Below are 12533 nucleotides of genomic sequence, written 5' to 3'. Positions count from 1 at the left end.
TGTAGTTCTGAAGAACCAGGATGTGCACAAATCGTAATATGAGCAAATTTGGAACAACTTTCAAACTAGTTTAGTTTAGAGGATATTTTTGACAAATAATCCAAATGCACTCCATGTGAATGGACAAAAAGAAAGAATAATTAAAAATAATAGTTGATTAAAATAAAGAAAGTGTCTGAAATTTACGAGTATCAAATATAATAGGCAATTAGTCTTGCTACTTTCGAAAAATAAGGATTGAAAAAGTAAAGATCAACTACTGTTTAAATAAAGGGGTAAATATATTTCAACTCTCTATACTTTGGACTAATATCATCAGTCTAATTTTTTTTTTTTTGTATCACTAAACTTTCTTTACACGTTTGACTAAACTATGAATACGAATGCCATTAATAAAGATGAGAACTTAGATGACCGACCCTACTTAAGATAATTAACTCTGGATAAAAATTCCAACAATTGCAACATCATTAAAAGTAAATTGGTATGTAATGCAAATCAAAATTCAGGGAAGTATAAAGAGATGAATTATATTTAACCCTTAACTTGAACATATCGGAAATATCTCTCAGATCAACTGCTGCTGCTGCTATTACTACTACTAGTAGGGCAGCACTCCAAAAAGCACATAATAGGCATAAATTATTTCGAAAATCTACTGATGTTAAAGAAACAACCCAACAAAGAAAAGAAAAGAAAAGAAAAGAAAAAGAGCCACATACAATACACAAACAAACAACCCAAGACTAAAAAGAAAAGAGACAAGCCAAGGTTTCAGGATAAATTACAGGCTTTGTCGTATTCTAATAACTAAAACAAGTACCTCCAAAACGCAGGGCGATCTCCTGAGACGACGAGAACCCTTGATCCCAAGTAATCAAACGTAGGGCAGTACAGATCATCTGGCCCAATACTTTCCTTCACCCCTACGGTGCTTCCCCTATCCACACACAAAGCTTGGGATCCTTCGTCTTTCTTCGCATCAAAAACAAACAGTCCCATCCCACAGATACCCATCACGAGGTTGGAATTGCCCCACACCTGAGTGACGCAAGAGTGGTGGAAGTGGGTGTTGGATTCTGGCAACTCGTAGGTCGTAACGAGCTTTCCTTTCCGCAGGGAGTAGTGCTGCACTCGCGAGTTTGGACCACCTTTTATTGGCAATCTTCCCTCGGTGCTACCGATGTAGATGGAGTCCCCACGGGAGAAGATGGAGTGTGGTATTGCTCCTTGCCTCGATAGTTTAACTCCAACACCAGTAGGTAGACGGAAATCGAGTACGTTGACACTCTCTTGAGTGCAGAAGACACCATCATTGCCTTCAACTTCAGATGAACTAACTCTGGCAGTGAGGATGAAACAAGTATTAGTGAACTCGGCTCTGATATCATGTTAGATAATCGGTTGAAAGGAATCAGGTAAATTCGAGACAGTTTTTGAGATGATATTATACTGAGCAACTTCAAACTAAATGATGAACATAGAAATGGAATTTACCTTTGACGAACACCACCACCCAACTCAGCATCAGTGTTATTAACATGAAGAGAATACACTCTCTTACCAGCGGAAGCAACAGACACAAGAGGCTGTGGGTTAACTGAGTTCACATCCCATAGACTGATTGCATCCGTTCTTGCAATGATCATCTTCCCCCTGCTTCGCCATTGAATAGGGCTCGAGTATTCCATTCCCGCGACAGGGCTATTCACTTCCCACTTCATTACTTGTTCCCCGTCGCGGATATCATAAGCAGTCACTACCTTTTGCCCGCTTGCAGTGGAAACTAGTAGAGGCCCACATGGCCTATACCACCATTGTTGTCTTTCCACAACAGGCATTACGCATGAAGCACTTCGTCGTAGTAAGCCTGCATCAGGTAAGGGGCCAAGCACCATCCTGGATGATGAAGTCGAGGAACAATTGGAGCTTTCATCCTCGACATGGAATGCTTTGACATCTCTTGTATAAAAATCCCATGAACAGAATCCTGAGTCCAGAGTATTTCCCGCTGAAGCTGCGACGACATATCTTCCAGAGCAACCATCTGCACCGGGAGCGCGAATCAACCAGCAATCGCCCCATAAATTAGTTGATACTCCTGTTGGAGGCTTGTATTCTGCCTTGATCTGTAGTAGAGCAACCAAAAAAAAAAAGACATTGAATTGGGATACAAGTTGATACTAGTGCGGGATACCGTATGGGTTGTATTCATACACGGTGTATGAATATCTAGAGGGAGTATAATCTGAATAGCATGCAGCTAAATTATTGAAGACAGTAAGAAAACATTGGTTACCTCATAGTTTGCAATGTCGTAGTAAGAACAGGAACCATCATCATGAGCAAGAAGAACAGCTTCTCCTTCAGAGACAAACCAACCACCAGTTGATGTCTTGCGTCCTATCTCATGTAATTGTTCTTCACAAATTTCTTCTGACACCTCTTTTACCGTCATTGCGGCTCTGTTTTCCTGCTCGTCAAATTCCTCTAGTTTTTCCGTCGCCAAAAGTTCAACTTCCCCCTTGGAGTAACCACCAATTTGGTCCGTGGAACCGCATTTTGCTGCTACAGAAGTCTTCTCTGCTCCCCTCTCCAAAACAGAAGCATATGTTGACGTCAAGATCCTACCGCACTTGCCAGCCGCAGCTTGTTCTTCATTAAGAGAAGCCAAAAATTCCAAAGCAATGGGATTCTCATCAACGGAACCATCTTCGACCCCTCTGTCGCCGTCATACTTTAAAGTATCTAATTGTTGTTCTCCAGCAGATCCAGATGGTCTCCGATTCCTTAACAACTTGTGATGTGGAAAGAACCTTGCTTCTAATTCTTCATTGTTCATGTCTCTAGCTGAAGATTTCATCAAATCACCAGGTTTCCCAAGTAAAACAGTCTCCACGTTCATACCTTTGTCAGTTTCTTTTATCTCCGACAGACCCAAATGAACTTTGGTCCCATCCATCACATGCCCCACAGCTTTCTCGATACCGGATATTTTGTTCTGGATGTCCGAAAGAATAAGCTTTGATTCGTCTGGGTTGTTATTGTCCAACAATTCCTTGGTCCGCTTGATCTCTGAAGCAATCTTTTGAACCTTACCTTCTAGCATTGCCAATTTTTCATGCAACTTGCTTGAGCCCTTGTTGATGATAGCAACACCTTTAGCCTCTTCATTCGCCCTCTCAAAAACCTTTATCTTGTCTGATATTTTCTCACCAATCTCCCCTCTACTCCCGCCACGAGCCGGCGCCGCATTATTTGAGCCATCTGAATGGGAGGCCAATAAATCTATCTTTTTGTGATCAACTGCAACATCTACAACTTCTTTAGTCTTTCCATACGCACCGCTTCCGTCCTTGACATGATTAGAAACCTCGGCACATCTCCCATTAGAAGAAGCAGAACATGGAACCAGAAAGACTTTTTCTTTAGCTATCGCTAGACTGTTCACCCCGTTGCTATCTTTCTTATCATCATGGCCTTCGGTGATACCATCACCTTCTTCCGCATCAACAGCAAGCAGCTTTGAATAAAAATCCTCCTTTTTACCGGAAATTTCCGAGGCACTAGTAACTTTCACAGCCTTAGCCGCAAGTTTTCCCATGCTTACATTAGCCTTAGATCTCTGAAACACTTTAGCACTGTTCACCAATTTCCCATCTTTTTCCTTGCAATTAGAATCTAGAACCCCCTTCCGCTGCTGACACTTTTCCAAACCCCTAATCCCAGTGACGCTTCTCCTCACGTTAGCGTCGGCATGGAGATCCTTCCCTACGATTCTCGCCATACGGTCCGCGCCGGAGACCCTAGCCAGTTGATCACCCCGTAGACCAGAGATGAGCTTAGAGAAATCTGACGGGTTCGGGGCCTTACCTCTCGGCATCGACGACGTCGACCACCGGACTCCGCCGGGAGCGGCGTCCGGTTTGTCCGCGAGCTTTGGGACAGGGTTCAGACGGCCGGCGGAGATCTTGCCACAGGAGAGTAGTCGCGCGTTCTCCTTGCCGGAACCGATGGGGGTCCTCCGAGCGGTGATTCCTTTCTCCTTGGGAGTCGATTCTGGGAGCGGTCTGTGGGACTTTGAGGCCATGATCTTGCCCCCGCCGCCTCCCCGCTCCTTAAGCTTCGAAGACATCTTAGAGGAGAGAGAGCGACAGAGATGAGAGAAAGAAAAGATAGTTTCTTGCTTAAGCTTTGCTGCGTTTTGGTGATCTAGCCAAGAAATTGGCGGGAAAAGTGGACGGGATTTGAAATTCGAAATTTGTTCTTTTTTTTTGGAGGGAATAGTTTAGACTCTAGAGACGTGGAATCTCGCGAGAGGCAACTAAGCATATCCACATATGCTCTCTGGAATCTCGTGGTAGAATCTTTTGCAGTCCAGAACGCAGGAATTTCCTACAATCCGTGTAATTGATAATCCTCGTTAAATAGTCTTTTAATAAATTATTAATATATATGTATGTATTAGTAGTCCAACGATTTGTTTTTTAAAAAAAAAAAGTAGTAATAGTCCTTCTTCACACTTAATTGGTACAAATTTGAATGAAAATATACACATATCGATACATGCAAACTCTTTCAGAAGATCATAATTTAGATCTCTCAAATCTTACCAAACTTATTTTTCTCTTAGCTTTATCCCTATAGACGTCTAGAAAATTTACTAAACTGAGTTGGCCAAGTCCCGTCCAACTACAAGTTTACACGTAGGGTTGTGTAAATTAGGAAATATGCACCCGAATATTATAACCATGCAAAACTAATACTTTTGTACGATAAACGATAATGATGGTCTACCTCGCACTGGTTCAGCGATAAATGATAATGATGTGATTCCAGCTATAGAGAGACAGAAACTTCACTTAACGTGCGTAGCGCGAAGAACTATAACCCGAGTCTAAAGTACTCATAATAATTTATATGGGGATCTCCAATCTGAACCGTAAACCAGTACAAGGTTAGATGTATGAACGGTAGATCCCATAGCTCGCATATGACTACTATGCAGAGGGACGGATAGGAAAGGGCTTTAAACTGCTCGCCAGTCGGTACACAACCCGTCGGCTGTGGCATCTGTGCGAATCGATCGTATCAAAATCTCGATCGTATCCTTGGAAGCCCAATGTTACGATCTCTCTTTTATCTCTCTAAGTTTCTTATTAGGCCAATCCTAGTCGATTTCGGAGAAATTTTTATCTCCGGATCGATCTCTATCTCGATTAATTTTCGGAATTAAATCCCCCGCAGCTGTTGGGAGTGGTGAATCGAATCGGAAGAGAGCTCTTATGATTCGATCCGGTAGTAATCTGGATATCTTGTTAGCTTGTGTCGTGTTCCGGAGCAGAGATTCCTCAGTTGTTCTTCGCTCAAATAGTTTGAAGGAATCGGATTATGGCAGTGGATTTGATTTCCTTGATATAATCACCGCTCGGGAATCGGTAAGACTTGGTGCTTTTTGATGGTGGTGGAGGTGTTGATGCATCTAATGTAGCGATTTAAGATCTGGAATAGCTAATTATAGAAACTTTTGAACCTTGGATTGAAGGGAAGACTTCCGGAAGGGATCGGTTCTGCTTCGTGGAAGTAAATTCATACTAAGAAACTTGACGATGGATCACATAGTCGTCGGCGGGATGTTCAAGCTGGGGAAGAAGATTGGAAGCGGATCTTTCGGAGAACTCTTTCTTGGTGCGCTAAAATCTGAATCTGTTTACATAGATCAGTTTGATCGATTTATGGTCTTCTTGGAACTTTTGGATTTTAAATTGGCTCTTGATTGTCCTCTCCTTTCTGCTATGTGGTTCAGGTGTTAATGTACAGAGCGGAGAAGAAGTGGCTGTAAAATTGGTATTTTGTTTATTTTGATTATTGAAACATATTCAATTTTAGCTTCTTGCTATATGCTATATTGGTCAGTTGTCACAAGAGATTGGAGGATAAGAAAATTGATAAATTGAATAAAGGTGTTTACTACGCTACTTGCTCAACCACCACGACACATTCCCTACTATAGATTGAAAACATCTACTATACGGAATCAGAAACTTTGGGAATATGTGTTAATTTTGTTGAAGAAATCCATTTTTTAATTTGAAAATTTTGAGGATGCTCTACAACCTTATTGCTTTGATTTTGTCTATTGAAAGTTTGAAACATTTACATTTAGATTGCGGAGGTCTATTTGAAGGTTGTTGTATTAATAATAAGCTGAAAACCTTCTGTCATGGAAAATTGGAAACTATAACTCTGTTCCTTGTTACATTCCTTCTCTAATCTGGCAGGAACCTGTGAAGACGAAACATCCTCAACTTCATTATGAGTCGAAGCTGTACACTCTACTACAGGGAGGAAGTAAGTTTGTAGCTTGTGGTCTGAATGTTTGTCTATTTACCTCTTTTATGGTTATTTACTTTTTGAAATTTTAAATTGAAGACGGAATTCCCCATCTGAAATGGTTTGGTGTGGAGGGAGAGCACAATATCATGGTTATTGATCTTCTCGGTCCTAGCCTTGAAGACTTATTCAACTATTGCAATAGAAAGTTCACGTTGAAAACTGTGCTCATGCTTGCTGATCAGTTCGTAAGCACATTGTTCTTTTGTTCTTTTTTATTCAAGTCTTCCTTTATTCAAACAATTAACGACGACACACTAAAGATGTTACTTTTTAATGCTAATGTACTTGTAGTTTTACAATGTTTTACACAACAATATTCTTGCTGATTCTCATTAGATAAATCGAGTTGAGTACATGCACTCAAGGGGCTTTCTTCATCGAGATATAAAACCAGATAACTTTCTTATGGGTCTTGGTCATAAAGCAAATCAGGTACATCATCTTCTGTTAAGTGTGCTTTCATACTGTTTGGTCCACATCATTGATCTCATTTGTGCAAAAAAACCTGCAAATTCATGATTGAATTAGGTTGGAATTTATCCCTTATTAGTGTTTAAGAGTCATTTTACATGTGTTATGTGCTGATGCAATTACCATCCATGAAGTCTTTGCCATCAGATTTTGTTGGATTATATTGTTGCTTTAGCAACAACTGAAGGTAATAGGAGAGTAGGACTAGGGAATACTGCTGTCTTGTTTTAATTTAGTTTGCGACTGCAACAATCATAAAAGAAAATTGATGCTTCTAATTTATTTCAGTGAAGTTTCTAATCAGATGCATTACTAAGCTTAATTAGATGTCTTTGTTAACTTGTTTAGAATTTCACTAAGAATTTGTATAATTTCTGTTCTTGTAATCTCCAAGCCTATACACAGCTAACAAGTGATTAATGTATCTAGCCAGCTTAATTAAAAAGTGAAAGTTTTATAATCAGTAATTTGCTGAAAGAAGTTCTTGAAAAGTTTCAAACAGATTGGAATATGTGGAGGCAAAGAAATTCTAAAATACAAGAAAGACAGAATCTATTCTTGCCTTCTGTTTCATTCTTATTAAAAAATGCTCAGGTTAGAAAACTTTTTTTGTTGTGCATTTGCTTTTGTTTTCTTTTCTCTGAATGGTAGGTTGTGTGCTTGCATGTTTGTCTAGAATTATGACATTTTCTGTCAATTGGATACAACTGCTCCTACTTACAAATTCAGTCAAAGGTTGCTTTGTTGAAAGTTTTCTCTTCGTGACAGGTGTATATTATTGATTATGGCCTGTCAAAGAAATATAGAGATCTTCAAACTCATACGCACATACCATACAGGTAAAGCAAGAGTTTCTTTCATGTGTTATCAACAGCCTCAGAATGCAGCATATCTTGTCTGTCAAATTTTGTCCACCTTTGAAGTTTGAAATCAATAATCCCTAAAGGCCAGATATCAATTGATTTTTGCGTCACAGATAAATTCCTGGTTGCTCCTTTTCATCTTCATTTTTTGTTTTGTTTTGTTGTATACAATTATCTCATTTCAGTATCTGTGAATGCATCCAATTTGATATTTTTTTGCTGAGGATATATAAGTTTGCTTTACAGGGAGAATAAAAACCTCACAGGAACGGCACGTTATGCAAGTATCAATACGCACCTTGGTGTTGGTGAGCTTTGTTGCTTTAAGAACTATTTATTTGGCAATAATCTACGTGCTCTAATATGACCTACATCTACTTCACTTCTTACTGGAGCATTTACTGTTTTCATGCAGAGCAAAGTCGCAGAGATGATTTAGAATCTCTTGGTTATGTACTAATGTATTTCCTCAGAGGAAGGTTAGAATCAACATCTATTGCTGCTATTTTTTCCCCTTTTCTCTAGATAAAACTTAATCATTCTGGTCCCATAATATATTTTTCATGTTTTTCTCTGGATGTTTGTTCCATGCACCAGCCTTCCTTGGCAGGGACTACGAGCTGGAACAAAAAAGCAGAAGTACGATAAGATAAGTGAAAAGAAGATGCTTACACCTGTGGAGGTATATCCCTTTTGTACTTTATTTATCTCAAGGTTGTTATGGAGGCTGTCTTTAGGAGGGACCTCTAATTACTTGATAAGTTTCAAAAATATAGTGCTCATAGCCTTATTTTACCCAAAATACTCATAAAAGTTAGCATGTAAGATATTATTTACCACTATAAGAGCTAAAATTTAAAAGGGTTAAATGCATTTTATTATCATGTACTTATATTTAAAATCACTTTAATCTCAGACCAGTCTATGTACTTATGATTAAAGTTGGACTGTTAATTTTTCTGTCAAAATTAATTAGTCACCATAGTCATTTTGGTCATTTAGGGGCATCATCTAAAAAATCTGCATATCTTGTATAACAAATACGATATGATATTTTGGTCATTTTGACGTTTTTCAATTAAGTTTAACCGAAAAACTAACGGTCATATTTTAATTATAAGTATATGAACTGGTTTGATACTTTTTAAAGTAAAGAGAGTAAAATAATTTTGGGCATAAGTACACTGTAGTAAAATATATTTAACCTAATTTAAAAAAACAAACAAGAAAGCATGATTGTTGTCATATTAGAAATCTAAGATTATTATTTCATCTAATTCTCATTTTGAAATGCTATTTAAATTGTCGACACAACCCACTTTTCTAACCTTTATTCTTTTTATCCTTTTTCTTTCTTTCTTGGAAATATATGGCCATAAATAGGTGTCACTAAGCCAAACTTTTGGCTTTTTTTTTATATAAACATCACCAATTGCTAAGTCATTAAACCTTGCCTAGAACGCTGGTTAATGTTCTAGTTCTAGGCAGCAGGTGTACTAGGAATTACCTAATTTGTGAGTGTCTAGTAGCTTTTTTGATTAACCTTACATTGTCTACTTTGAAAGAGAAAAATTAAATGTCTTCTTTTTTTTTTCTTATCAACATTTTGCACTAAAATGGAACTGTACTATATTTTTTTTTTGTAAATCAGGTTCTTTGCAAATCATATCCATCAGAATTTGTATCTTATTTTCACTACTGCCGATCCTTGCGGTTTGATGATAAGCCAGATTACTCTTATTTGAAGAGACTCTTCCATGAACTCTTTATTCGAGAAGGTAGATTTGAGTATAATGTTGTCAGACATGCTTCAATTTTTTCTATAATTTAAGCTTCACATAGTATTCCATTTTTTTTCTGTGGAAGAAGTACCAAGTCTGTGCTTTCAGGCTTTCAATTTCTCTATGCCACATTGACTACAGCATTATTGCAGGTTATCAGCTTGATTATATATTTGACTGGACAGTCTTTAAGTATCCTGAGATAGGGCCAAATCCTCGTCTGCGGGTATGCCATTTCTTTTCCTATTATTGTTGCCCTTATTTTTTAGCCATCCTGTTCTTTTTATTGTTCTATTTTTTCTGCTTCTAGCAGCCCAATGGAAGAAGTGGTGCTGTTGGACCCTCTCATGAAAGGGCAGAAAGAACTTCAGGTTCTCTTTTTCCCCAAAAATTCTTGGAGATAGTTGTCATCTTAATAGTGGCCATCATGCAAAAATTTACATGCTGGTGATTGACAGATTGAACTACTTTTGTTTTGTAGTTGGGAAGGAGATTCGTGAAAGATTCTCAGGTGCAGTTGGAGCATTTTCTAGAAGGAATGCCTCTGGTTCTGCTCATTATGGTAATAACTCCAAGTACAAATCACCCAATGAAGCAGCTGTCCCATCCAAGGAAGCTGTAAGTTATATATTTCTTAAGATGCAAAATATTCTGTTTACATCTGGCAGAACTTGACATGTACCATACATCTCATTTAAGCTGTTGAAAACTACATAAGTACCTTGAGTCTTGATACCTTGTCATGTCCTAGACAATGTTTCTACTCATCAGAGCTGTTTAGGCATTAGAGTCGGAATTGTGAAAACAGTTGCTTGGCTGCCATTGCAAATTTACATATTTTGGGATTCTATCGAACTTAGGAAGCATAATGAATTTTTCTTACGACCCAAAGCTTGTTGTAGGAAGCCAATTACATTAGGACTTATGACCTTATTCATTAGCTAGCAATGTTGCCATTACCAATCTCCAACAATACAGTTGGGACAAGTGGCTGTGGTAATGGACTAGTCAGGGTAGCGCTGATGGTCGTGGAGTAGATTGTTGCCACCAAAATTGACTCTGCCTCCAACACCATCTAATGCACCTTCTAGTTTTACCACCATGCTCCACCTCATCACCTATGCTACCTCTGTTATCTCTGCCAGTCACTTTGTTGTTGTGCCAAATTCATTTCTCATTGAAGCAGAGTAGGTGCTGGTTGAAATGATCGTGTCATAATTTGAGGAGGGCTGGGGAAAAGTGTAAGGGGTCAAATGGAGGCTTTGAGCAGGGTGGCAAGATGCTTGGTGTGGAGCCACAAAGAGGCACTGGAGGCAACAATATAAGACTAGCTTTAGAATCCAATATTAGACTTAGCTTTTGGAATCCAGTCAATCTACGGTATTGAAACTCATTATATATATATTAAGCTTTTGGAACACCCCCATGATGAAGTACCATTGAGAGCTAGACAATGTATAGGTGCCTGCCTGGATTCTGGTTATAGATCAATCTATATTTCACTATCTGTCTAATCTGTGTATTAACCAATTTAACCAATACATATCTTCCTTTGAACTTTCTATTTATCGAACAACAATGGTTCTAGAATTAGTTGTTCCGAGAATTACTGATACCAGCGTGAACCTTGCTTTTTAGTTGGAACTTAAAAGCAGTATGCAGCAATAGATGGGAAGTCGATCCTTGCATTCTTATGCCTTGACTGCATAGCTCATTAAATAGCTTCTATCTACTTTTACTGATGAGCATTGGCTTCATCTAGGCTTCAGTTCCTAGAGTTCAGTTTAGTTTGTTGTCAGTTCATGATTCATAAGCTGAGTCAGGTATGCATACTTTACCAGGCAGATAGATTTCATCGATAGGTTGTCTCAAGCATGCACACAAATCAAGTGGGGAAAATCAGGCATCCACACAAAGTGGAAGCTTCATTAAATATTTTCCTGCTCATGTTTCAATGCCTATATCATTTTCTTTCTCTATCAGAAAAGTGGAAGCTTCCCATTATGTTTGTGCTCAAATTATTTCTCTTGTGGCACTAACAATTATGCAATTGATATTAGGTCCACAATTCAGAAAGGCCACGATCATCCTCCCGTCACACAAGCACCTCAAAGAGAGCCGTTGTCTCAAGCAGCAGGCCTAGTTCTTCTGGTGGGCCTAGCGAGCAGCAATTCAGCAGAACAGGCCGGTTGTTTTCTAGCAGCAGCAGCAGCCGCCCATCCAACTCCCAACGAGTTAATCTGCCAGGGTTTGAATCCAAGGCGTCATCTCTCTTCTCTCGAACTGCAGGGGTTAGAAGCTCCCGTGATGAACCCCCTCTCCATACATTCCAACTCCTGTCAATTGGTGCTGAGAAGAGGAAATAAGAGGAAAACTGTACAAGTGATATTGCTGTTCTATGAAGGACTATATATCTTTTGCCATTTAAATCAACTTCGATGAGTGCCTCATTACATGGTATGCTCTGACCATGTTCTTGTCCGCTGATGGTGATAATCTGTGTTAATAAGCAAAAAAAATCTCAATCATGCCCATGGCAAAGGCAAGGCCTCATTGTGATCACTTGTAGGTAAGCCACCATAAAGCAATTCTGCTATTATTTTCTAGCTCTCAAACTTTGTGTACATCTGAGGCTAAAGGCAAATGATGATAATCTTTTGGCTGTCTTATTGTGTGTCACTGGCTTGATAAAATCACGTCCTGCTACTGTGGACCATAGTAGCTACTTTGTGGTGGCTTTGGATAAAGTTGATGCAATATCTTGCATACGAGTACATTTTTCAGTATTTTCTCTGGCTCTGGCATCACAATTCCTAACCGTGCAGCCAAAGAGAAACTGCCATCCAAATCTGCTTGCTTTAGTGTCGTAAAGATCAATTTCATTGACTAATTGTTTAAGTTTCAGGTGAACTGTGACAACTATTTTCCCTATGCATTTAAGATTAGTTCATACTTCATACTGTGGTCTGTTTCAACAGGTGTTCCACCAGACTGATCACAAAAGTGGTTGGTTTTTTTATAA

At 38.9% G+C, this 12533-nt stretch overlaps 2 protein-coding genes across 8 annotated transcripts; one reads left to right on the top strand and one right to left on the bottom strand.

Moving 5' to 3' along the window:
• Positions 1 to 634: 634 nt before the first annotated feature.
• On the bottom strand, positions 635 to 4274 carry LOC140783310 (KIN14B-interacting protein At4g14310). The gene is made up of 3 exons (XM_073130194.1): positions 2300 to 4274; positions 1498 to 2129; positions 635 to 1342 (listed from the first exon to the last, which is right to left on the bottom strand). The coding sequence occupies exons 1-3, from the start codon at positions 4133 to 4135 to the stop codon at positions 811 to 813; spliced, it is 3000 nt and encodes a 999-aa protein (XP_072986295.1). The 5' UTR covers positions 4136 to 4274; the 3' UTR covers positions 635 to 810.
• Positions 4275 to 4984: 710 nt separating this feature from the next.
• LOC140785262 (casein kinase 1-like) lies at positions 4985 to 12297 on the top strand. Of its 7 annotated transcripts, none has more exons than XM_073133100.1 (16): positions 4985 to 5124; positions 5248 to 5438; positions 5546 to 5688; positions 5807 to 5847; positions 6282 to 6351; positions 6433 to 6581; positions 6733 to 6828; positions 7636 to 7706; positions 7977 to 8038; positions 8146 to 8209; positions 8328 to 8412; positions 9382 to 9508; positions 9664 to 9737; positions 9825 to 9882; positions 9993 to 10129; positions 11572 to 12297. In XM_073133100.1, exons 3-16 carry the CDS (start codon positions 5610 to 5612, stop codon positions 11875 to 11877), a joined length of 1419 nt encoding a protein of 472 aa, XP_072989201.1. In that variant the 5' UTR covers positions 4985 to 5124; positions 5248 to 5438; positions 5546 to 5609; the 3' UTR covers positions 11878 to 12297. The 7 variants fall into 7 exon arrangements, with proteins under 7 accessions (XP_072989201.1, XP_072989177.1, XP_072989168.1 ...); XM_073133076.1 differs by having other exon boundaries at positions 4994 to 5124; positions 9822 to 9882; XM_073133118.1 differs by having other exon boundaries at positions 5060 to 5124; positions 5551 to 5688.
• Positions 12298 to 12533: the final 236 nt, after the last annotated feature.

This window comes from Typha latifolia, chromosome 1 (genome assembly GCF_019914945.1).
Source record: "Typha latifolia isolate L0001 chromosome 1, TyphaL0001v2, whole genome shotgun sequence".
In the NCBI taxonomy this organism is placed as follows: Eukaryota; Viridiplantae; Streptophyta; class Magnoliopsida; order Poales; family Typhaceae; genus Typha; species Typha latifolia.
The sequence above is the reverse complement of the archived record's forward strand: the minus strand, read 5'-3'. Positions and strand labels throughout refer to the sequence as shown.